General features: G+C 44.6%; 2 protein-coding genes across 9 annotated transcripts in view; one reads left to right on the top strand and one right to left on the bottom strand.

The window, feature by feature from the left end:
- RNF121 (ring finger protein 121) overlaps positions 1-16,650 on the bottom strand; it is a 69,532-nt gene extending 52,882 nt beyond the window's left edge. Inside the window, exon 1 of one of the 2 annotated variants that reach the window (XM_033207476.1) lies at positions 16,232-16,650. In XM_033207476.1, the coding sequence (XP_033063367.1) occupies positions 16,232-16,294 (63 nt within the window). In that variant the 5' untranslated portion in view covers positions 16,295-16,650. The remainder of the gene's footprint in view (positions 1-16,231) is intronic. The other variant, XM_033207477.1, reaches the window with a different exon arrangement.
- A 41-nt stretch (positions 16,651-16,691) lies between these two features.
- Positions 16,692-24,240, top strand: part of LOC117081478 (short transient receptor potential channel 2) — a 29,569-nt gene continuing 22,020 nt past the window's right edge. For 3 of the 7 annotated variants that reach the window (XM_033207474.1, XM_033207475.1, XM_033207469.1), the window contains exons 1-2: positions 16,692-16,991; positions 21,964-22,129. In XM_033207474.1, the coding sequence (XP_033063365.1) occupies positions 22,085-22,129 (45 nt within the window). In that variant the 5' untranslated portion in view covers positions 16,692-16,991; positions 21,964-22,084. Of the gene's footprint in view, positions 16,992-17,036; positions 17,104-18,987; positions 19,038-19,980; positions 20,080-21,963; positions 22,130-24,240 lie in introns of those variants that run through there. The other 4 variants (XM_033207471.1, XM_033207473.1, XM_033207470.1 and 1 more) reach the window with 4 other exon arrangements.

The following is a 24,240-nucleotide window of genomic DNA, read 5'->3' as shown; positions in this document are numbered from 1 at the left end:
TCATGTTGCCCAAGCTGGTCTGGAACTCCTGACCTCAAGTGATCCTCCCACCTCAGCCTCCCAAAGTGGTGGGATTACAGACATGAGCTACTGCGCCTGGCCAACCTAAGTTCTTAAAGCTCTTCTATAGATAATCATCAGCTACAGATAAAAAATCCAGGCCGGGCGTGGTGGCTCAAGCCTGTAATCCCAGCACTTTGGGAGGCCGAGACGGGCGAATCACGAGGTCAGGAGATCGAGACCATCCTGGCTAACACGGTGAAACCCCGTATCTACTAAAAAATACAAAAACTAGCCGGGCGAGGTGGCGGGCGCCCGTAGTCCCAGCTACTCGGGAGGATGAGGCAGGAGAATGGCGTAAACCCGGGAGGCAGAGCTTGCAGTGAGCTGAGATCCGGCCACTGCACTCCAGTCCGGGCGACAGAGCGAGACTCCGCCTCAAAAAAAAAAAAAAAAAAAATCCAAACTCCTCAGCACAGCATATAAGGCCTTATGTGTCATCACATCTGCCTCCCTTTTCAGTCTCCCTACTTTATCATTACTCCCCACCTTCTACTCTGAGGTTCCAGTAATACTAAACCGCATACAGTTCCCTGAAGGTGCCATTCCCTTTCTCACCTCCCACCTTGCACATGCTGCTCCTCCTGCCTAGAGGGCTCTCCTATTCTTTCTTTAGCTGGTTAATTTCTAGTCACTTTCACATTCAGCTATGGTATCACTTCTAGGGATACCTTTTCTGATCCCTTGCCTGCCATTTCTGGTGCTCCCTGAAATCTCTGCTTCTTCGTATTATAGCAATTATTACATCTGTTTACTAACTTTTGTACTACACCATGAGAGCCTGAGAGCAAGGCCTGTGTCTTTGTTATCTTTCACATCTAATGCAGTATCTTGGTAAATTCGCAGTGTGACCAATCAATAAACAAGTGAACAGGATACTCCCAACACACACATGAGGCTGGCAGAACAAATGACTTTATTATTTTTTTAAAGCTGACAGCATTACCTATTGACATGTCACAGATAACAGCTGCACGGCAGAGCTAAGATAAAAAGCCAGATCTCTGAAGATCAGAGATCCAGAACAACTTCCAAATGTCCTAATTAACATTAAATGGTACCTAATTAACATTAAATGGTACCATGGTGATGCCATTTATTCAAGTCAAAGCAAAAAATTCCAAAAAATATAAAAGTCAAGCTTGATTATTTTCTTTCCCTTACATCACATATCCAATCCACCAGCAAGTCCTGTAGGCTCTATTTCAAAACATATTCTAAATTTATCCACTTTTCTCCATTGTCTCTGCTATCCCTGCTATGGTTTGAATGTTTGTGTTCCCCAAAATTCGTATGTTGAAATCTAATCTCCAATGCAATAGTATTCAGAGGTGGAGGGAACCTTTAGGAGGTGATTAAGTCATGAAGATGGAGACCTCATGAATGGGATTAGTGCCCTTACAAAAGTGGCTTTAGGGAGGCTGTGTGTCCCTTCTGCCACGTGAGGACATAGCAACAAGGAGCCCCCTTTGAAGCACAGAGCCCTTGCCAGACATCAAATCTGCTAGAACTTTGACTTTAGACTTCCCAGCCTCCAGAACTGTGATATATTTTTCTGTGTGTGTGTACATATACACACACACACACACATATATATATAGTGTTTTTGTTTTTTTTTTTTCCAGACAGAGTCTTGCTGGAGTGCAGTGGCGCGATCTTGGCTCACTGCAACCTCCGCCTCCCAGGTTCAAGTGATTCTCCTGCCTCAGCCTCCCCAGTAGCAGGGATTACCAGTGCCTGCCACCATGCCCGGCCAATTTTTTTTGTATTTTTAATAGAAACAGAGTTTCAACATGTTGGCCGGGCTAGTCTCAAACTTCTGGTCTCAAGTAATCCACCCGCCTCAGCCTCCGAAAGTGCTGGGATTACAGGCGTGAGCCACTGTGCCCGGCCAAATTTCTGCTGTTTATAAATTACCCAGTCTAAAGTATTTTACTATAGCAGCCCAAAAGGACTAACACACACCCTCAACTCCGAAACACTATCATCTCCCATCTGGACTATTACAATAACCTCCTAACCCTCTCATTGAGTCACCTCCTACAATCCATTCTTCTCAAAGCAGCCAGAAAGATCTTTTTAAAAATGTAGGCCGGGGCCGGGCGCGGTGGCTCAAGTCTGTAATCCCAGCACTTTGGGAGGCCGAGACGGGCGGATCACGAGGTCAGGAGATCGAGACCATCCTGGCTAACATGGTGAAACCCCATCTCTACTAAAAATACAAAAAACTAGCCGGGCGAGGTGGCGGGCGCCTGTAGTCCCAGCTACTCGGGAGGTTGAGGCAGGAGAATGGCGTGAACCCGGGAGGTGGAGCTTGCAGTGAGCAGAGATTGCGCCACTGCACTCCAGTCTGGACGACAGAGCGAGACTCCGCCTCAAAAAAAAAAAAAAAAAAAAAAGTAGGCCGGGCGCGGTGGCTCAAGCCTGTAATCTCAGCACTTTGGGAGGCCGAGACGGGCGGATCATGAGATCAGGAGATCGAGACCATCCTGGCTAACACGGTGAAACCCCGTCTCTACTAAAAAATACAAAAAAAAAAAAAACTAGCCAGGCGAGGTGGCGGGCGCCTGTAGTCCCAGCTACTCGGGAGGCTGAGGCAGGAGAATGGCATGAACCCAGGAGGCGGAGCTTGCAGTGAGCTGAGATCCGGCCACTGCACTCCAGCCTGGGTGACAGAGCGAGACTCCGTCTCAAAAAATAAAAAATAAAAAATAAAAAATAAAAATAAAAAATAAAAATGTAAATCAGCTCACATCACTCCCATTTTGAAACCCAATCAAAGTCTTCTCATTATACTCTCAATAAAATTCAACATGTACTGCAGCAGCTACAAGGCCTTATAAATCTGACCTTGCCAGACTCCTTGACCTCATACAACATCATTTTTCCTTTGCTAACTATCATCTGTCGCACTGGCATTCTTTTTGGTCCCAGGACATACCTTGCTCATTCCCATTAATTTGTACTTGCTTCCACCTGAAACATATGTGCTTTCAAATCTGGAAATTGCTAGGTCTTCACCATCCAGGTCTTGGTTCAAATAGCATTTCCTCCGAGGCTTTCCATAACCACCCTATCTAAAGTAGCCCTTCTCTTCCAGTCATCTTTATCACATTACGTTACTTTTCTCAAAGCACTTGTCACCATCTGGAGTTATCCTGTTTATTTGTTATCTGCTTTACCACGTTAGAAACTAAACCTAATATGAGCAAGGACCTCGGTTGTCTTGTTCACTGCTGAATTACTGGGACCTAGAAAAATGTTTGACACTGAAGTCACAAGTATTTGAAGAAGGAAATAATGAATAATTAATACTGACCACAAACTTAATAAATGTTTACTGAATACGTGAGTGAATGAATTAGGGAGATAAATAAAGGGCAAAACACAAATAAGTGAAAGCATTGCTATTTAACACTTTTATAGCTGCTCACTTTTCTCCACCCTATTGTCTTTGCTCAAGCTCAGGTCCCCATCATCTCGCTCCTCAACTACTGCAATATCTCCTAACTGATTTATTCTCCTTTTTCCAACCTGATCCCTCTAAAAGTAACTTCCAAACTTCAACTAGACTTGGTCATTCTGAGACATAGATCTAACATGTTACTCCTCTGCTCAACACTCTTCAGTGGCTCTCTACAGCCCAGGCTTTTTAGCAGTCACTCACTGCTATCCCCTTATGTTTAACCTAAATTCCAGTTATACAGAACTTCATACAGTTCCCAGAATATTCCACGCTGTTTAACGTCTCCAAGCTTTGCATATCTTTTCATTTTGCTGGACCACTCACTCTTCCTTACCTCACTGATTTTGACTATCTATTGAACTCAAACTTAATCCTCAAGAACAAACTCAAACATCTTCTCCATTAAGTCTTTAAGGATTCCTGAAGCAGAGTTAATCGCTCCCTCTTTTGTGTCACCACAGTATTTAACACATGCTGACACTATACTACAACCATCTGTTCCCATGTCTGGTTTACCTCATGAGACTATTAATCTCCTGAGAAAGTTTTCATCTTTGTGTCCCCAGCACAGTATCTAGCATATATCAGCACTCATTAATTGGTGACTGAAGGAATGAATAAATGTATCCAAATTCCTCAGTCTGGCATTCAAAAATCAACCTCATGTTGGCCCCAACCTACCTTTTCTAATTTAGCTCTTACTCTTCTCTTACTTGCTAATCACAAATACATTCTCATTTCTCAACATTTACCTTGAGCGTTCATTCCTAATGCTCTAATGAAATTCAAATCATCCAGGAAGGCCGAACTCCACGAAGTCTTCCCTAGCCATACCAATGAGAGGGACTTACTTCCCCTACAATACTCTGTTTTTTTCTACTGGAAAAAAAAATTTAGTACTTCTTATTTTAAAATTATGGCCACTATCTTTCCAACTGGACTACAAGTATTTTTCTAACTAGACTGTAAATTCCCTAAATACAAGAAACATGGTTTTCTCTCAACCCAAATCCCTAACATAGTGACTTGCACAAAGCATGCAGTTATCAGTAAATATGTCATTAGTGAGGAATCATATACTTAAGGATTAGAGATTTCATGCCTTTATTCCTTTATACATGTGCTTTTATCTTGGCCTAAAGTGGCCTCCTATCCACACGGTAAACTTTTAAGAATCAGCCTAAATGCCATACCCTATCGGAAGTCTTCTTTAATGCTCCCAAATAGACTTAAGCACTCCTTCTTCTGCACACCTGTGGCATCTTGTACATAATTTATAACTCCACTCATCATACTATATTGTCATTATCACTTGATGGGTTCCTCTCCCAACTAGACCATAACCTCTTCAGAGCAGAGATAGTCTCTTTATCCATTTATTAATTCCCAAGACTAAAAAGAGTACCTGGCATAATTAAGTGCACAATAAATACATAGTGACTTTTGAAAATAGTGAATCCATGTCATAGTGTATACCAGCAATAGTGTACACTATAACATGAAGACATGAGGTTGTATCACCAAGTTCATTACCACCTCCACTTATAAGCTATATGACCCTGAATAAATTACTTTACTGTGTCTCAGTTTTTCTCATCTGGAAAATTAAGATCATAACAGTATTGAAACAGAATTAGCTCTTCCTCTTCCAGTAAGCAGCCTAAGATGATCTGTGAAAATGGTTGCCTATTAATTCGACCCAGAACATCCCACAAAATCATGCAAATCAAGACATGAAAATCTTCATATAAGGAGACGCAAGAAACTGCCCAGGCCATGGGGGTGGAGGGAGGTTGGGGGAGCGATGCAAATCCAAAAAGCCACAAAGTATCTGAAAGATGTCACTTTATAGAAACAATGTAAGCCATTCCATTGTTACAAATGTGGCATCAGTAAGTGTGCCTAAGTCAAACAGTGAGGCTGGGCACAGGGTTCATGGCCCAAAAAGAGTGAATTTTTGCTGCACACACTTAAAAATGCAGAGTAATGCTGAACTTAACAGTTTAGATGAGCTAGGTACAGTGGCTCACACCTGTAGTCCCAGCACTTTGGAAGGCCAAGGTGGGCAGATCGCCTGAGGTCAGGAGTTCAAGATCAGCCTGGCCAACATGGCGAAACTCCATCCTACAAAAATACAAAAATTAGCCAGGCATGGTGGCGGGTGCCTGTAATCCCAGCTACTGGGGAGGCTGAGGTGGGAGAATCGTTTGAACTTGGGAGGCAAAGGTTGCAGTGAGCCGAGATCGCACCACTGCACTCCAGCCTGGGCGACAGAGCGAGACTCCATCTCAAAGGTTAAAATAAAGAGTTAAGAGGTATTAATGGAATATCTGGTCATCGAACACATCCAGGTACATGAAGCACCCAAGATGCACTGCCATATTTACAGAGCTCAAGACCAAATTAATCTATACATGAGCTCCCCTGCCACACTGAGATGATCCTACCAAAAAGGAGAAAATCGTTCCTTAACCAGAAGAGGTGGTTGCACAGAAGAAAAAGATCCCAGAAGAAATGCATCAAACAAAAACGTACGGTAAGAGAATAAATTCAGGATAAAATAAATTCAAATAAAAGGTTTTTTAAAAGAATTAAGGTCGGGAGCAGTAGCTCACGCCTGTAATCCCAGCACTTTGGGAGGCCGAAGCGGGCGGATCACTGAGGTCGGGAGTTCCAGACCAGTCTGACCAACATGGAGAAACTCCGTCTCTACTAAAAACACAAAATCAGCTGGGCATGGGGACGCATGTCTGTAATCCCAGCTACTCAGGAGGCTGGAGCAGAAGAATCGCTTGAACCTAGGAGGCGGAGGTTGTGGTGAGCAGAGATCCACCACTGCACTCCAGCCTGGGCAACAAGAGCAAAACTCTGTCTCAAAAGAAAAAAAAAGAATTAAGAGATTACACTTGTAAAATGCTTACTTTACTGCCTGGCACATAGTATGCACTAAAAAAGTTAGCTATTCCTGTTATCATTAAAATAGGAGAAAAGACTTTTTGCAGGGCACTAAATGACAAGCTCAGAGGTAGTTAGGCTCAATCCTATGAGCAATAGGGAGTAAAATGTCACATGAGGCTTCTAAGTAACAGAATGCATTGAGTTACTGATAACACCCTGTGAAAAAGGAGGACAAAATGAACAGAAACCTTGGCAGGGGTTGTGCTCTCTGCCTCCCCTTTCCCCAGTCTCTCCCTAGCTGCCTGGGGCCAAAAACCCCACGGCCATGATCCAGCATCCTCTTGGGAAAGTTTCACTTTAGAGGGAACTAATGAGTTTATGTTTACCTACAAATTTTTCTCTGAGGAATAAAGGTAACAAATGACTTCAAGGGAAAACACAAATAACATAGAGATGAGAAATGACACAAGATGGATTATATTGGGTTGCCTTCCACGGAGTAAGATTTCAGACCAAATAAAGCCAGGAGTACTGGGCCTACATCCCCCAGAGGCATTCTCTGGCAGTGTTTGTGCCATGGCAAGTCAGAGATGCAAAGAAGCAGAATCTGGGAAAAGGTATGATGAGGACTAAAAAGTTGAAGCAATACAGAAATAAGAATCTAATCCAACCTGAGGGACACTCCGACAGAGGCATTCAAAGAAGCAATAGTCTGACCATGGAATGATTAGCTCGCTATCATTAGACGGGTTCACATACACACTGGTGTCCATTTTCTGGGGATGTTCAACATGGGTGGATGGACTAGATTTAAGATTCATTTTCAAGCACAAAAATTAGCTGGGCGTGGTGGCAGTGTCTGTAATCCCAGCTACTCTAGAAGCTGAGGCAGGAATCACTTGAACCCAGGAGGCAGAGGTTGCAGTGAGCCAAGATCGCACTCCAGCCTGGGCAAACAGGGCGAGACTCTGTCTCAAAAAAATAGAAAATAAAAATTCAAGTTCAATAAATATTTGAATAACTACTCCATGCTAGCCACTGTGCAAGATTAGGTGCTGAAAATACAGAGATGAAAAAAATGATAAGGTGCAGTCCCCTCAAGGAGTTCCCTGCCTAATGGAAGAGACAATACGATATGGTAAGTGCTGACGGAAATCTGTACAGGGAGCTATGGGAGCAGAAAGCAGTGCCGATGACTCACTGGTAAGGACCAATTTGGCATTAATTTAAATGAATCCAATGAAAATATTTCATAGGCAGTTCAAAAACAAATACTGATACGGTCAAATAGTACGCATGCCAGTCACACTTTGCGATTTAGTCAACATTCCCTTTATCCTTGACAGAATCCACACCTAGAAGCATTCTTATTTACTCAATAAATATATTGATATGGACTATGTGCCAAGCTCTGAGCAAGGCACTGAGGAACGCACAAAGATGAGAAAAATAGTCCTTGCACTCAACGAATTAAAACATTCCTCTTCATCTTTCCTTCCCCTCTCTCCTAACCCCCTTACTGATCGATTGACATATTAAATTCCTTCTGGAGGTAGATGTGTTATTAAGCCATAATAAAAAAGTGACCTGAAACAGGCCGGGCCCAGTGGCTCACGCCTGTAATCCCAGCACTTTGGGAGGCCGAGGCAGCGGATCACAAGGTCAGGAGATCGAGACCATCCTGGCTGACACAGTGAAACTCCGTTTCTACTAAAAATACAAAAAAAAATTAGCCAGGCGTGGTGGCGGGCGCCTGTAGTCCCAGCTACTCGGGAGGCTGAGGCAAGAGAATGGTGTGAACCCAGGCGGCGGAGCTTGCAGTGAGCCAAGATCGCACGACTGCATTCCAGCCTGGGCGACAGAGCAAGACTCCGTCTCTTTAAAAAAAAAAAAAAAAAGGCCGCGCACGGTGGCTCAAGCCTGTAATCCCAGCACTTTGGGGGGCGAAGACGGGCGGATCACGAGGTCAGGCGATCAAGACCATCCTGGCTAACATGGTGAAACCCCGTCTCTACTAAAAAATACAAAAATCTAGCCGGACGAGGTGGCAGGCGCCTGTAGTCCCAGCTACTCGGGAGGCTGAGGCAGGAGAATGGCGTAAACCCGGGAGGCGGAGCTTGCAGTGAGCTGAGATCCAGCCACTGCACTCCAGCCTGGGCGACAGAGCGAGACTCCGTCTCAAAAAAAAAAAAAAAGTGACCTGAAAAAAAAGCAAGGGTGAGCTGGCGGTGGCAGGTATTGGAATGGGAATTCAAATGGGAATCTGCCAGGGTATCTGGCACAGCATGAGGTTTTGGCTGAATTCCAAAGTCAAAGGTGATGGAATAAGAGGCTATATGTAAGCCTTTTTGTCTACTCCTTCCCCATCACCATTTTTAATTTTGTCATCCCAATGTTAATTATGAGCACAGATTATTAAGAATAATTATAGGCCAGGCGTGGTGGCTTACGCCTATAATCTCACAGCTATAATCCCAGCACTTTGGGAGGCCAAGGCGGGCGGATCACGAGGTCAGGAGATGGAGACCGTCCTAGCTAACATGGTGAAACCCTGTCTGTACTAAAAATACAAAAAAATAGCCAGGCGTGGTGGCACGCACCTGTAGTCCCAGCTACTCAGGAGGCTGAGAAAGGAGAATCACTTGAACCCAGGAGGCAGAGGTTGCAGTGAGCCAAGGTCGCACCACTGCACTCCAGCCTGGACAACAGAGAGACTCCGTCTCAAAAAAAAAAAAAAAAAAAAAGGAGAAGAAGAATTATATCTTCATTCACTCATTCATTCAGTCATTCACTAGTATTTACTGAGTACCTGATGAGAGTTATAAGAAACATGGCCAAAATAAAACTCTGGGATCCAAGTCTTTCAAAGCTGCAAAAGATCTCAAAGGTCACCTAGTCCAAACCCATCATTTCACAGACAAAAAACTGAGGTACAGAGAGACTGGAATCTTTCCTGAGTTCACATATTTATACATTTATTGAGTCATACTCTATGCCAGGCACAAAGGATAAAGGAATGAAAAGGCCTTCCTTTCAAGGAGAACACAGTCTGGTGGGAAAGACAAATACCATGACTCCAGTTAAATCACCTCCGGAAAGGAAGACCCAAATGTACAAAATGGAAATGTCTAGCGTAGAACAGGATGGGCAGTATAGAGTACTCATATTGCCCGTTGTGGTTAACAGCACAAGCACTGAAGTAGTCTTGGATTTGAACCCCAGTTCTGTCACTCACCTGGCTGTATAACATTGGGCAAGTTACTTAAATTCTCTATGCCTCAGCTTCCACATCTATAGAATGAGATGGTAATAAGAGTACATATCTTATAAGGTTATGGTATTAAATTAGATCATGAATCTAAGGGCTGGGCGCAGTGGCTCATGCCTGTAATCCCAACACTTTGGGAGGCCGAGGCAGGCAGATTGCTTGAGTACAGGAGTTCGAGACCAGTCTGAGCAACATGGTGAAACTCTGTCTCTACAAAAAGTTAGCCAGGCATGGTAGTGCATACCTGTGGTCCCAGCTACTTGGCAGGCTGAGGTGGGAGAATCACTTGAGCCTGGGAAGCCGAGGTTGCAGTGAGCAAAGATCACTCTACTGCACTCCAGCCTGAGTGACAGAGTGAGACTGTCTAAAAAAAAAAAAAGAATGCATTTAAAACACTTGGCACAGGACTAGGCACAGAATAAGTAATCTGTATTATTTCACCGTCAGCACTCTTTTCTGCTAAGCCCTGGCTTCAGAACCCTTCTCAATACAGGCTTCTAAGTATCTATGATCAGGTGGCTGTCTCTGAGATAAAATAAATCTGCTATTCCTAGTCTAGAATATGAGTCCACTGTTTACTACTTTATGGCTTTTTCCCCACTACACTTGCCAACACTCACTTTACATGCCTAAAAAAATCCAGAGGTAGTCAGATATCCACACTAAACTTCAGTCACATATGCCTTGATCCCTCAGTAAGATACTGGCTCGGACCAAAAATCTCTAGAGAAGAAAATCCCTGGCAACAAGGTACATTTACTAAATGTCTATAAGGAGAGAACCACAGGGGAAAGGACACACAAAAACCCAGTGATTACTGCTTGAAGAAGCAAGGGACGGGCACTTCCACAGCCTGCCCGCTGGGGGTTTACCAACCTATCTGGGAAAAGGAGACGTAACACTCACTGCCACTTCCTCCTTGATGTACCCACCACACCCCCCTCACTATCACAGTATCTGTGACATATTTTGCATGTACTTATCACTCTTTCTCTACTCATACCAGTCTGTGAACTCTCTGAGGGCAATTATCACACTTTATCCATCTTGGTATTATCAGGCACACCAAAGTGCCAGGCACACAAATGTTTCAGAAGTTTGAGGACTAAGTTGAGAAATGAGGGAACAAACTTAAACAGAGAAAACCATAAAAGGCAAGGCGAAAAGGTATCAGTGTAGATCAGAATAGTCCAAGAAGCCAAGGGAGCTAGAACTTTAAGGGGCAGGTGGAATTTCAAAAAGCAATAAGGGAAAAGAAAGGTATTCTAGGCAGACTGGACAGCACCAACAAAGCCTGGCAGTAATTAGAAACAGTACATAGAGTGCTAGAGCCAGAAAGAGCTGGAGACGATTTCATCTAATAATTCAATTCTCATAGGGATGTCATAAACATTTAATAAAAAAGCATATACCATTAGGCAGAAGAGCTAGCATATCACAAACATCCACTAAATGGTAGCTATCATACTACTAATCAAAAATAATGATTATCAAATACTTATTGGGTGCCTACTGTATGCCAGAAACATGCTGAGTGAAGAGAATACAATGGTGAGCAAGATACACTTGGACTCTGCTCTCTCATGAAGCTTACAGTCTAGTGGGGAAGGCAGACAATTTTATAATGCTTGGTGGGGCTGCCCTAGGCAAAGTACAAGTGGGCTGAGGGAACACAAAGTGGGGTCACCCAGGCTAGGCATGGGGGCTCACACCTGTAATTTCAGCACTTTGGGAGGCCGAGACGGGCGGATCACGAGGTCAGGAGATCAAGACCATCCTGGCTAACACGGTGAAACCCCGTCTCTACTGAAAATACAAAAAATTAGCTGGGCGTGGTAGCGGGCACCTGTAGTACCAGCTGCTAGGAAGGCTGAGGCAGGAGAATGGCGTGAACCCAGGAGGCGGAGCTTGCAGTGAGTCGAGATCGCACCACCGCACTCCAGCCTTGGCGACAGAGCGAGACTCCATCTCAAAAAAATTTTAAAAATTTTTTTTAAATTTAAAAAGTGGGCTGACCCAATCAGTGGACTATAACAGAAAAATCCTTGGTTTTCAAAGGGTGGCTTCAAGCACCTTAGGGGTTCTGTTGAATCCATTCAAGGACCACAAGGCTTCAGAGTGAGATTTTGTTTGAATAAAAGGATTCATGACTAAATAAAGGTTTAAAAACCACCAATCTAGTCTAATCTCCTCTTTTAACAAGAGTAAAACAGGGCCAAAGAGAGGTAAATTATTCACCTGAGGCAATAATATTAATACCTCAAGTTAGCTGCAGGCTGGGATACCTGCTTTGAACTCTGGCTTGAGCTGGAAACTCCTCACTGAATCTGCATGATTTCACATCATTTTGGCAGATAAATAGGACTTGGGAGTGGACACATCCAGATTCACAGTCACCAGCCGCCAGGCAATGCCCTGGCTGGCCCTATTGGGTATTGAAGTGCTTTTCTACCTTAATTCCCAAGTTAGCTTTCTGTGCCCAAAGGGTGCATCTAATTCCTCTCAGAGGTTGGTTAGCCTCCCCTTTGAGGAGGAAATCACTAGCTCCAGGATTAGATTGGCCTTTGGGCCACCTAACTGGTACCCACATCTTATCCTACTAGCATCTCAAGCATGCTGTACTTTGCCAGGCTGAGAGACAAAACTGAGCTTAAGCAGTCATCATGGCCAGTTTAACACCTGACCTGAGCTGGCTAGGCCCATCTCTCTTATCCCTAACTACCAATAGGCTAATCATTCCTCCTGAACAGGGTTCAGCAGAATCCAGTTATCAGTGAGTTAAAGGATCTGTATAGAAAAACCAATATTCTTTTGGTTAACCCTCATTTTGATCCCCTCAGGGATGAAATGCTGCTTTATGCTTTGAAAATGGAACTTTTATACAAAGAAAAGAGTTTGGGTCTTTAGAACGAAGGGAAACAAACACTCTGGAATCTGGAAACGTGGGTTTAAATCTTTGTGACACCACTTGGTAGTCTCAAGACCTTTGACATATCTCAAATCCTCTGAACCTCAGCTTCCTCAATCATAAATAGGGAATACTAATAAAACTTTCCTCACAAATGTGAAATTCAAAATGCTCTTTTGAATCACAGCCACTTATCAAATATATGGTATCCATTTTTACACATGAGATGATTAAGACTATACAATTTTAAAGTACCCACCCCCTAGAGCACAAACGGAACCCAGGTGCTCAGCATAGAATGGGCTAAGCTCCGTATAGCATAGGAAGGCCTGGATCATAAGCTGTACTTCCCTACTCACAAACTGTGGAATCCTAGGAAAGTTCCTTAGCCTCTCTAGCCTCAGTCTCATTTATAAAATGGGGTTAGCTCCATCTAATTCACAGGCCTACTGTTAGTAATAAATAAGATGACGCAGGTTTTAAACAGAGGCTGGTGTATGGTAAGAGCTGAAGAAACAGTAGCCTTTTCTACCGGTAGCTCTTTTCCTAAACCTTCTTTTCTATTTCTCTCTCCAAAGGAAGAAACCGTTAGGAAAGCCTAAATTACGTCTCAATTTCTAGAGAAAGTATTAACGAAACCAGGCAAAAAAAGAGAAAAGGAATATGAATGAATGCTATTCCAGACCATGTATCATGCTAATGGCATCTAAAATTGGAAAACATAGGTATAACATCCTGAATGTACACAGCGTGTACATTCTTTCCCAAGAAATAGAAAAGTACAACAGCTCCATCTTAGCCAGGCTACCCATTACCCAATTATAATCTCAGCTCCACATTAGAGTCTATCAATCAAACAGAAAGTGCTACAGAGGAGGCAACATTAACGCCACATGTAAACCACTGCTCTTTTGTAAACCCAACCTTTTTCAGCTCAAACCCATCTCTATCGTAAAGACTCCCCCAGTCGACTCAAGCGCTTGATCTCTTGTGCCCCACTGCATTTGTTACATGCCTCCATTACAGCAATTATCTAATATTATAATACACTATTTGCATGTCTCTTCACTCAACTGTAAATTGGTAAAGCTCCTGTCTTACTCATCTTTGAATTCTCAGTGCAAGACACATGGTAGACCCCATAATTACATATTAAAGACGGATTTCACCTTCTCTTTCACAAGCTAAGGCTGCAAAGAAACAGCTGGGGAGACATTAGTAGAAACTTGAATACAAACTAAGGTCTGCCAGACCAGACCTCTGTTATTTTTGGAGCTTGAAGGGATGACAGTTCCTGCTTCTCAGAGCTTACTTTCTCAAACACACAACAACAAAAAAGATAGAACCAGTCCACATGTAATTTCCGGACAACAGATTATACTTTTTCTCAGGAAATGAAATAAGTAACAAGGTTTCTGGGATGAATGCTAGTGGTTCATATAAAGTTAACTTCTATGCATGACACTCTGTAAAGTCTATTATACTACTAGAAGCTCTTAAGTCCTTAAAACAATAAAGAAAAGCTAAGAAACAAAAATCAAAAATGTCTTAATGAAAATGTTATTTGCTTAGCCGGGCACAGTGACTCACACCTGTAATCCCAGCACATCTGGGAGGCCGAGGAGGGCGGATCACCTGAGGTCGGGAGTTCAAGGCCAGCCTGACCAACATGGAAAAACCCTGTCTCTAATAAAAATACAAAAAATTAGCCGGGCATGGTGGTGCATGCCTGTAATTCCAGCTACTCAGGAGGCTGAGGCAGGAGAATTGTTTGAACCCAGAAGGCAGAGGTTGTGGTGAGCCAAGATTGCATCACTGCACTCCAGCCTGGGCAACAAGAGCAAAACTCCATCTCAAAAAAAAAAAAAAAGGAAGGAAGGAAGGAGGGAAGGAGGAAGGAAGGAGGAAGGAAGGGAGGGAGGGAAGGAAGGAAAGAAAATGTTATTTTCTCCTCTGCCAAAACTTCTGCTCTTTATCTCAATGAACCCTGACATACATAACTAAAGCTTTGAGATATACATAATTGTCTCAAGGGAGAGCCCATGACTAACAAACCATAAATAAGAACTTCAATGCAGTATCTACTCTTTCCAAAGTGTCTTCAAATATATCTCATTGAACCACAGCCAACTGTAATCACAGAAATGTAAAAGCCAGAAGGGGTCTTAGAGGTCATTTCCACACCCACTTCACCTAACCAACCAACCAGTATCCAAACACCTATAGTCTCTAGTGATTGGGAGGTAGAAGACTACAACACTTCTTTAAAAATTCCCCTGCTGTGATCACCTGCCAACTTCTCAGTCCCTTCCTCCCATCTTAATGATCTCAATCAGGTAACCCAACTCCTCCAACTCATCCCACTACCAGGCAAGTCCACTTCTTCCTTTCTCTGAATCTCATCTTCAGTCATCCCCAATCCTCCCCACTCTTCCCACACCCAACACACAGCAAGGGGCCTCTAAGATTCTGACCCCTCAGAGATCTCCCTGGTTTTATCTCTGACAACCAATCCCCTTCCTCCTACCCCTGTGATGTCTCTGTCCATATGCTGGCATGTGCAGGATCACAAACACCACTAGATCTCTATGCCTCTGGCTTCAGAATCTTTTCATTTTTCCTTTTTCACCTCTCTCTCTGCTTCTCTGCCCTGTTCCTTCACTCCTTTCACACTCAACATCTCCTTTCTCCTAGTGATTCCTTCAAGGACCACTGGTAATTTAATATCCCAGTCTTTAAATGCCAATTAGATAGGTAAAGGGAACATACAATCTCAAGGAGCTCACCCTCAAGGAACTCATAAGTCTAGAGGGAGAGAGAGAGACACTTACTTATCGTTTAAAACTCAGCAACTCCGGGAAGCCTTCCCTATCCCAAGCTGAACTGTTACACACTTCTCAGTGCCACCATTATATCTTTAATGCAATGACTATTCTTGTCTGTCTCCCACCACTAGATTGTGGGCTCTTCAACGGAGGGGCCCCTTGTCTCCCTAGCACCTGGCCCAGGATCCAGAGCAAAAGTCATAATGTTTATTAAGTGAATAAATGCATGAATTCCGGCATACAATCATTTATTCATCCACTTGTTCCTTCATTCGTTGACGAAAACTTTACTGAGCGTACATTAGATACAAAATCTTAGAATGTAAGGATAAACAAAACATTTCCAACTTCAAGATAACTCAAAGCTATACTACTAGTGGATTAGCACTCTTTCCAGGTCTGTGTCCCCAACCCCCATCCTAGGCTTAGACAGAGTCCTCTCTCACAGAGGAAGCCCCTGAAGAAATTCACGCCCCTCTAACTCAAACTACCTCTTAGCCCTTCGGTCCTACCCTAAGACTCCCAGCTAGTAATCACAAAATCTTAACACCCCCATCCCTCCGACCTCTCTCTCTCTGTCCTCCATCTCCAACCTTGAAGCTAATGCAAGTCTTCTACTCCCAAGGCCGCCTCGGAGTCCGCAAGTCAGTAGTGCCTCTGACTTCCCTCTCCACGCACCCGCCCCCTAGTCAGCTCCTTCCCTCTCAGGATCTTTCCCGTCTCTCCTAAGACCCCCACCTCTCAATACCTCACTGCCCCTGCCCTCAGTCTCAGGCTGTCTCTCCTCGTCTCTCAACTCCGCTTACCTCATCCAGCTCCCGTTCCCCAGCAGCACCACCTCCAACCTCCACCTCCACCACTGCCGCCATCTTCACGGCTCGCCCCCTCACCGCAGTCCCGCGCGAGCCAGCTGCTTCCGCCGTTCAAGTGCTCCTAGCCAATCGGCGGCTCGGACTCCAGCAGAGGGGGCGGGGCATCAAAAACAGGCGGAGACTGTCAGGGATCAGGAGGTTATCTACCTGCTGCACGTTTCAGGATCAAGGAGAGAGAAGTCCCGTGCCCTTGCAAGCTTCAGCAAGGGAGCGTTCTTGGAAAATGAGAAATTTGAATCGCATTATTTTCAGTGGAACTATTTAACCAATTCTTCCCTGTGGAAAGCGAAATAGGAGAGTTCCTAAACGGGAAACTTTCGCGACGCTCCCTCAGTCTGGCCTCCAAGGAGCGAGACGTGGGTACTAGGAACTACGTTTCCCAAACTGCACTGAGGCTGACACGGAAGTTTAAATTCCGCTCCCTCCACGAGAAAGGGTTGTAGTGAGTGAAAATAAACATTAAAACACACGCAAATATATTTTCCTGGCTGCAGCACCTGCCGTCTTGCCTCGGTAGGAGTCATTTTCAAAAACAGCAGCTTCTTGAGGCCCAGAACGCATTCCTGTGCTACGGAAGGCGGAAGAGTAGCTCTCGGGGTCAGAAGGCGAAGGTTAGAGGGCCGAATTGGCGGGAGAATAGGTTGGTGGTCCACGATCTGAGGCAACGGTGGCTCCGCGAGGTCCACGGTCCCGGGTGAGGCGCTTTGGGATTTGTTGATGGGGAGGGGAGTGACCGAGAGGGAGGAGGGGTGGCCATCAAGGAAATGAACAGAGCAGCCTGTTCCCGATGAACAGTGAAAGCAGAGGTACGGCTTGAGCTCCAGAAACTGAGAGCTGAAGAGCCTTGCGGGACCTCCACGGCCCCCACATTCCGCGTCTTAGTTAGGCTGTCATGCCAATTCATACATCTCTGCACACTTTCCTAACCCAGTTCCTGCGGCCCCCGCTCCTGCCATACCCTCCTTTTTGTACACCATACTGCCCCACCCCTACGTATGCCTTCGTAACTGATTTTTCAGCAGCATGTGAACTCAATACCTTGCAAACCTGTAGCCCCAGTTCACACGCCTCTGGGCGTCCGCCTGGATCTGTCTGGTGAACGGAACTAGGATGGCCTGTGAGTCCACAGAACGTCTAGAAAAGTCAGCTTTATACTGGGACCAACAGAAAATTAGAGGGAATTATTTACATCATCTACAGGCATCTCATGTACTTAAAATAAAAATAATTATTTTTATTTTGTGAAACTTAATACGGAGAATGTTATAAACACTGTACACCCATCACCCTAAATTGACTATTGGCCTTATGATTTATTTGCTTACTCATTTCTTAAAAGCTAGGTAATACAATAAAAGTTAAACTTACCTGTTTTTTCTACTCTCAAGCCCATTACCCTCTCATCTTCTCCAGAAGCAACTATTATGGATTAGAATTAGCTTGTGTTCTCCCAATCCTTTTTTTTTTTTTTTTTTTTTTTTGAGACAGAGTCTCGCTCTGTCGCCCAGGCTGGAGTGCAGTGGCCGGATCTCAGCTCACTGCCAGCTCTGCCTCCCGGGTTTACGCCATTCTCCTGCCTCAGCCTCCCCTGTAGCTGGGACTACAGGCGCCTGCTACCTCGCCCGGCTAGTTTTTCTTCGTTTTAGTAGAGACGGGGTTTCACCGTGTTAGCCAGGATGGTCTCGATCTCCTGACCTCGTGATCCGCCCGTCTCGGCCTCCCAAAGTGCTGGGACTACAGGCTTGAGCCACCGCGCCCGGCCCTCCCAATCCATTTTTAAAAATTATATGTAGCTGTGACTATACAGTATTTTATTGTGTTTCATTTTGTTTTTTAATCCAAGTGCTTTTTTTTTTTTTTCTTTGAGACGGTGTCTTGCTCTGTTACCAAGGCTGGAATGCAGTGGTTCAATCTGGGCTCCCTGCAGCCCCTGCCTCCTGGGTTCAGACGATTCTTGTGTCTCAGTCTCCTGAGTAACTGGGACTATGGACGCGCCACCACGCCCGGATAATTTTTGTATTTTTAGTTGAGACGGGGTTTCGCCATGTTGGCCATGGTCTCGAACTCCTGACCTCAAGTGATCCACCTGCCTCGGCCTCCCAAAGTGCTGGGATTACAGGTGTGAACCACTGTGCCCAACCTGAGTGATACAGGGTCTGGCTCTGTCACCCAGGTGGACTGCAGTGGCGTGATAACTGCTCACTGTAGTCTCCATCTCCCAGGCTCAAGCAATTCTCCCACCTCAGCCTTCTGAGTACCTGGGACTATAGGCATGTGCCACCACACCTGGCTGATATTTTAAAATATTTTGTAGAGATCGGGTCCCACTATGTTGCTGGTCTTGAACTCCTGGGTTCAAGCAATCCTCCTGAGCCTCTGCCTCCCAAAGTGATGAGATTACAGGTGTGAGCCACTGTACCAGCCTTTTAGGTATAATTATTTGTCTTTATTTTATTTTGTTTTATTTTATTTCATTTTTTGAGACAGAATCTCACTTTGTTACCCACGCTGGAGTGCAGAGGGGTGATCTTGGCTCACTGCAACCTTTGCCCCCCAGGTTCAAGCAATTCTCCTGCTTCAGCCTCCCTAGTAGCTGGGATTACAGGCATGTGTCACCACACCCAGCTAATTTTTGTATTTTGAGTAGAAATAGGGTTTCACCGTGTTGGCCAGGCTGGTGTCAAACTCCTGACCTCAAGTGATCCACCCACCTCAACCTCCCAAAATGCTGGTATTACAGGTATGAGCCACCATGCCCAGCCTAGGTATAATTTTTTAAATATGTTGTGAGGTAGGGATCTACTTTTATTTTTCTTCTCATTGTCAACCAATTTCCTGAACATCATTTATTACTTTATTGCTTCTGACAGAATCATGATGCTGCTCTGAAGTGTAGGAGATCATGAACATGACAAAAATCCACATCCTCAAAGAGCTTACTACTTAGTGAGGAGGCACACAGGGTAAACAAGTAATTACCAAAAAATGGCAGCAACAGTTTTTGTAAGGGAAGGAGTTCTCAAAGAACTTAATCTTGTGAGAACTACAAGCAGTTTGATTGTCGGAATTGCCAAACCAAGAGTGTTTATTTATTTATGTATTTATTTATTTTTGAGATAGGGTTTCACTGTCTCCTAGGCTGGAGTGTGATGGTGCGATCTCAGCTCACTGCAACCTCTGCCTCCCAAGCTCAAGCAATCCTCCTGCCTCGGCCTCCTGAGTAGCTTGGGCTCCAGGCACACGCCACCACATCTGGCTAATTTTTTTTTTTTTTTTTTGTAGAGATGGGATTTCGCCATGTTGTCCAGGCTGATCTTGAACTCCTGGGCTTAAGATATCCACCGTCCAGGCCGGGCGCGGTGGCTCAAGCCTGTAATCCCAGCACTTTGGGAGGCCGAGACGGGCGGATCACGAGGTCAGGAGATCGAGACCATCCTGGCTAACACGGTGAAACCCCGTCTCTACTAAAAAATACAAAAAACTAGCTGGGCGAGGTGGCGGGCGCCTGTAGTCCCAGCTACCCGGGAGGCTGAGGCAGGAGAATGGCATAAACCCGGGAGGCGGAGCTTGCAGTGAGCTGAGATCCGGCCACTGCACTCCAGCCTGGGCGACACAGCGAGACTCCGTCTCCAAAACAAACAAACAAAAAAAAAAAAAGATATCCACCGTCCTCAGCTTCCCAATGTGCTGGGATTACAGGCGTGAGCCACCATGCCTAGCCTGGGTGTTCATTGATGATAAGAGATGGTGGAGTTTTTCGCATCAAATCACAAAAATATACTGTGAGTTTCTTCAAAACAGAGGCTATGTCTTATTTTTATTATTTTTATATCTCCAAAATCTAGCAGAAAGAAGGAAAGATATTTGTGTGCCCAGTGAGTTCCCACAATGGGAATAGTGAGCTTTAATTAATCTGAGCCCTAGAGAGGAGACTCAGGACTCATTCTTCATTCTTCTGTCTTTGAAGCCTTAGCCCCATATTGGCTGTGGCCTGTGAGGAGTGCTTGATGTTTAGATGGGATTCACTAAGAGTTTGTTACTGCTATTGCTACAATCTACTCCACTTTGAATGCTTTGTGACTGTGAGCCCTTTGGAGCACAATTTTTATGGTCATTCATTCAACAGACATTTGCAAATCAGGAACTATATTCTCCCTTTTACATTGGGTACACAGAAATGAATCAGACATGAGACCTGTCCCCCAGGAGCTTACAATTTGTCAAGGGACAAAGAAGACATACCCATATAATTGTAATATGAGGCACTCTGTTAAAGGCTAAGTGAGGATTGACAGGATGGAGCTGTCACCTTAAGCTGTTTCATCAGAGGAGAGGTGACATTTGAGCACCAAAGATGCATTAGATTTGGTAAATGGGAAAGAGAAAGAACATTCCAAGCATAGGCAATGGCATGAGCAAAATCTTGGAGAAAAGGGAAAAAAACTTTTGGTGGGGAGGGTAAGCAAAAAGACCATTATGGCCAGGAGTATATCAAGAGTCATGGACTCGTATTTTCAGGAGCCAGATGGGTAACAAACATCAATAAAATAGACAGGGATAAATATTTGAAGATATTCCACCTAAAGACATTCAGACAACTTTAAAACTACTCTCAGCAAGGAATTGTTGAAGCAAGGTGATGGATGCATGAGTTCATTATACTAATATGTGTGTTTTTGCATATATTTAAAAATTTACCTAAAATGTTTAGCAAAATACGAAGTACAAATACCCATGTGAACTTTTTTTTTTTAGAGTTAGGGTCTCACTCTGTCACCCAAGCTGGAATACAGTGGCACCATCATGGCTCACTGCAGCCTCCAACTCCTGGGCCCGAGTGATCTTCCTGCCTCAGTCTCCTGAGTAGTTAGGACTACAAGCACATGCCACCACACCCAGCTTACCAAGGGTTTTGCATAAATCAGCACGTCATTGAAGATGTCTAGCAGAGGAATAACTTCATGAAAAGCTAAATGTAGGAAGATACATTTTAGGAGAAGAAGAAAAAAAGAGTTGTGTCATATATTTTGTTGAACATTTGTTGCCTATCCTTACCATGTACTAGGCTCTAGTGATATAAAGGTGTACAATTTAAGGCACAATTCATGTCCTTGAGAGCTCACGTATATACAAATCCAACATTAACATCTTAATATATTATTTTGCACTTGCTGCTGTGTTGCCTTCTGGTTGCATTCGAGTTATTTTGTGTTTTTTGGAGCCTCATCAGCTGATCCAAACCTACTCCCTGCCACCACTCCCACCAGGCCCATGTTGGTCATGGACTAACTCGGCCGGGTGCAGTGGCTCACACCTGTAATCCCAACACTGGGAGGCTGAGGCTGGTGGATCACAAGGTCAGGAAATCGAGACCGTCCTGGCTAACACAGTGAAACTCCGTCTCTACTTAAAATATAAAAAATTAGCCGGGCGTGGTGGCATGTGCCTGTAATCCCGGCTACTTGAGAGGCTGAGGCAGGAGAATGGCATAAACCTGGGAGGCAAAGCTTGCAGTGAGCCAAGATCACACGACTGCACTCCAGCCTGGGTGACAGAGCGAGACTCTGTCCCAGAAAAAAAAAGAGAGAGAAATGAACTGACTGCTACAAATAACTCCTGTTATCACAGGCACGGCTAGTTTGTTTTTCTTCTGTTCTCTTTTTCAGGAGTGATATGAGGATTCTTGCTTTTCTGGAAGCTAGCACATAGTCAGTGCCAAAGTAGTGACAGAAGAAATCTTGGGAGGAAGCATTTTTGCCTTGTACTTGAAACAGCTGCTCGGCCACCATGGCTCCTGTGAAGATCAGCCATGTGGTATCATTTTCTTCTCAGGTATATTAATCAGCAGGCATGATTTGTTTTCTTGATAACTGAAAGGAATGAAAAAACAGAAGTCTTGGCTCCACTTTCAGGAAACTCCCAATCTAACAGAAGAGACATTGTGAGTTCAGAGTCTAAGAGAAGAAACAGCTCTTGCCCTCAGGTTGTTCCCACAGAAGTGCAGGAAGCGCAAAGGAAGTGTTCTGAAAAGTTGAAAGTATACAAAACAGCACCCTCAGGATTCCACCCAGTTTGAAGGGCACTGGCAAAGCTATAAGACCAGAAACTGCACCAGGATCCTCAGAAAGGGAGTTTGATCATTCTATCATTGAGAACAGGGCAGGGCACTTGAGGTAATGCCAGACTTGTGAGGATATCACCACCACCATCAAGTGTGATCTCAGCCTCCTTCCTGAAAGTTCTACAATATCACAATTAGAGCTAGATTCTAGGCCCTGAGACCAGGCCTGATCTGATGTGATTCTTAGGGACTTCCCACCCTTTCCTCTCCTGTCACTGCTCTATTTACTCCTACTCCTCCTCTTCCTCTTCTGTTATCCTGGTCTTTCTCAAGGGGTGCCATTGGCATTTGGGGCCATAAGTCTGTATTTTGTAGCAATATCATTTGCATGATGAGATATTTAGCATCCCTGGCCCCCAGGCGTCTTAGTCATTGTGACAGTCAAAAACATCCCCACACATTTCAGGGAGATCCTTAGACCAGGCATGGGACTCATGCCTGTAATTCCAGCACTTTGGGAGCCTAAGGCAGGAGGATCTCTTGAGCCCAAGACTTCCAGACCAGCCTGAACAACACAGGGAGATCCCATTTCCACAAAAAATTAAAAATTAGCCCTGTGTGAGAGCATGTGCCTGTGGACCCGGCTACTCAGGAAGCCATGGTGGGAGAATTACTTGAGCCCAGGAGGTTGAGGCTAACAGTGAGCCATGATCGTGCCACTGCACTCCTGCCTGGGTGACAGAGCAAGACCTTGTATCAAAAAAAAGAAAAAGAAAAGACCCTCAGAGGATCTTTAGGAACTAATATATTAACCCCTATTGTAAGAAAAATAGTGTTACACTTACTCTCCTTACCTGCATGGTCAGGCTAAACAATTTGCTTCATAGACTTTTTATTTTTTTTAGACGGAATCTCGCTCTGTTGCCCAGGCTGGAGTGCAGTGGTGTGATCTTGGCTCTCCACAACCTCCGCCTCCTGAGTTCAAGTGATTCTCCTGCCTCAGTCTCATGAGTAGCTGGGACTATAGGCACATGCCACCATGCCCAGCTAATTTTTGTATTTTTAGTAGAGATAGGGTTTCACTACATTGGCCAGGCTGGTCTCAAACTCCTGACCTCATGATCTTCCTGCCTTGGCCTCCCAGAGTGCTGAGATTACAGGCATGAGCCACCACGCCCGACTGCTTCATAGACTTTTAGCCTTATAAAATGCTAGAGAACATTAGCTAGTTTCAAACTTCATGTTTTCAGCTGTACTCTGTAGAGAGACCCACTTCTGGAAGTTGAAAGGGAGAGGGGGACAAGTATGTCTCTAGTCCTCCCTACCTGTGCTCTAACCAGAGCTCTCCTTTTATTTATCAAAAAAAATGCACATGTGCGCGTGCGCGCGCACACACACACACACACACACACACACACCAGTGTAAGATTTCAGTTAAAAGGGTTTTATTGCTAAAACAAAAAAGGTTGAAAACCATGAGTCTGGTCTTTCTCTTTCACTTATGGATGAAGACATTTAGATTACAGGGCTCATACCTGTAATCCCAACACTTTGGGAGGTTGAGGTGGAAGGATAGCTTGAGGCTGGGGTTGGAGACCAACCTGAGCAATGTAACAAGATCCCATCTCTACAAAAAAATTTTAAATAGCCAGGTGCGGTGGCTCACAGCTATAATCCCAGCACTTTGGGAGGCTGAGGCGAGGAGATTGCTTGAGCCCAGGAGTTCAAGACCAGCCTGGGAAACATGGTGAAGCCCCATCTCTACAAAAAATACAAAAGTTAGTCGGGTGTGGTGGCATGCACCTGTAGTCCCACCTCCTCAGGAGACTGAGGTGGGAGGTTCCTGAGCCTGGGAAGTTAAGGCTACAGTGAGCTGCGATTG

The sequence above is a fragment of the Trachypithecus francoisi genome, unplaced genomic scaffold, assembly GCF_009764315.1.
Source record: "Trachypithecus francoisi isolate TF-2019V2 unplaced genomic scaffold, Tfra_2.0 Lachesis_group8, whole genome shotgun sequence".
Lineage (NCBI taxonomy): Eukaryota > Metazoa > Chordata > Mammalia > Primates > Cercopithecidae > Trachypithecus > Trachypithecus francoisi.
This window is presented reverse-complemented; position numbering and strand designations above follow the sequence as displayed.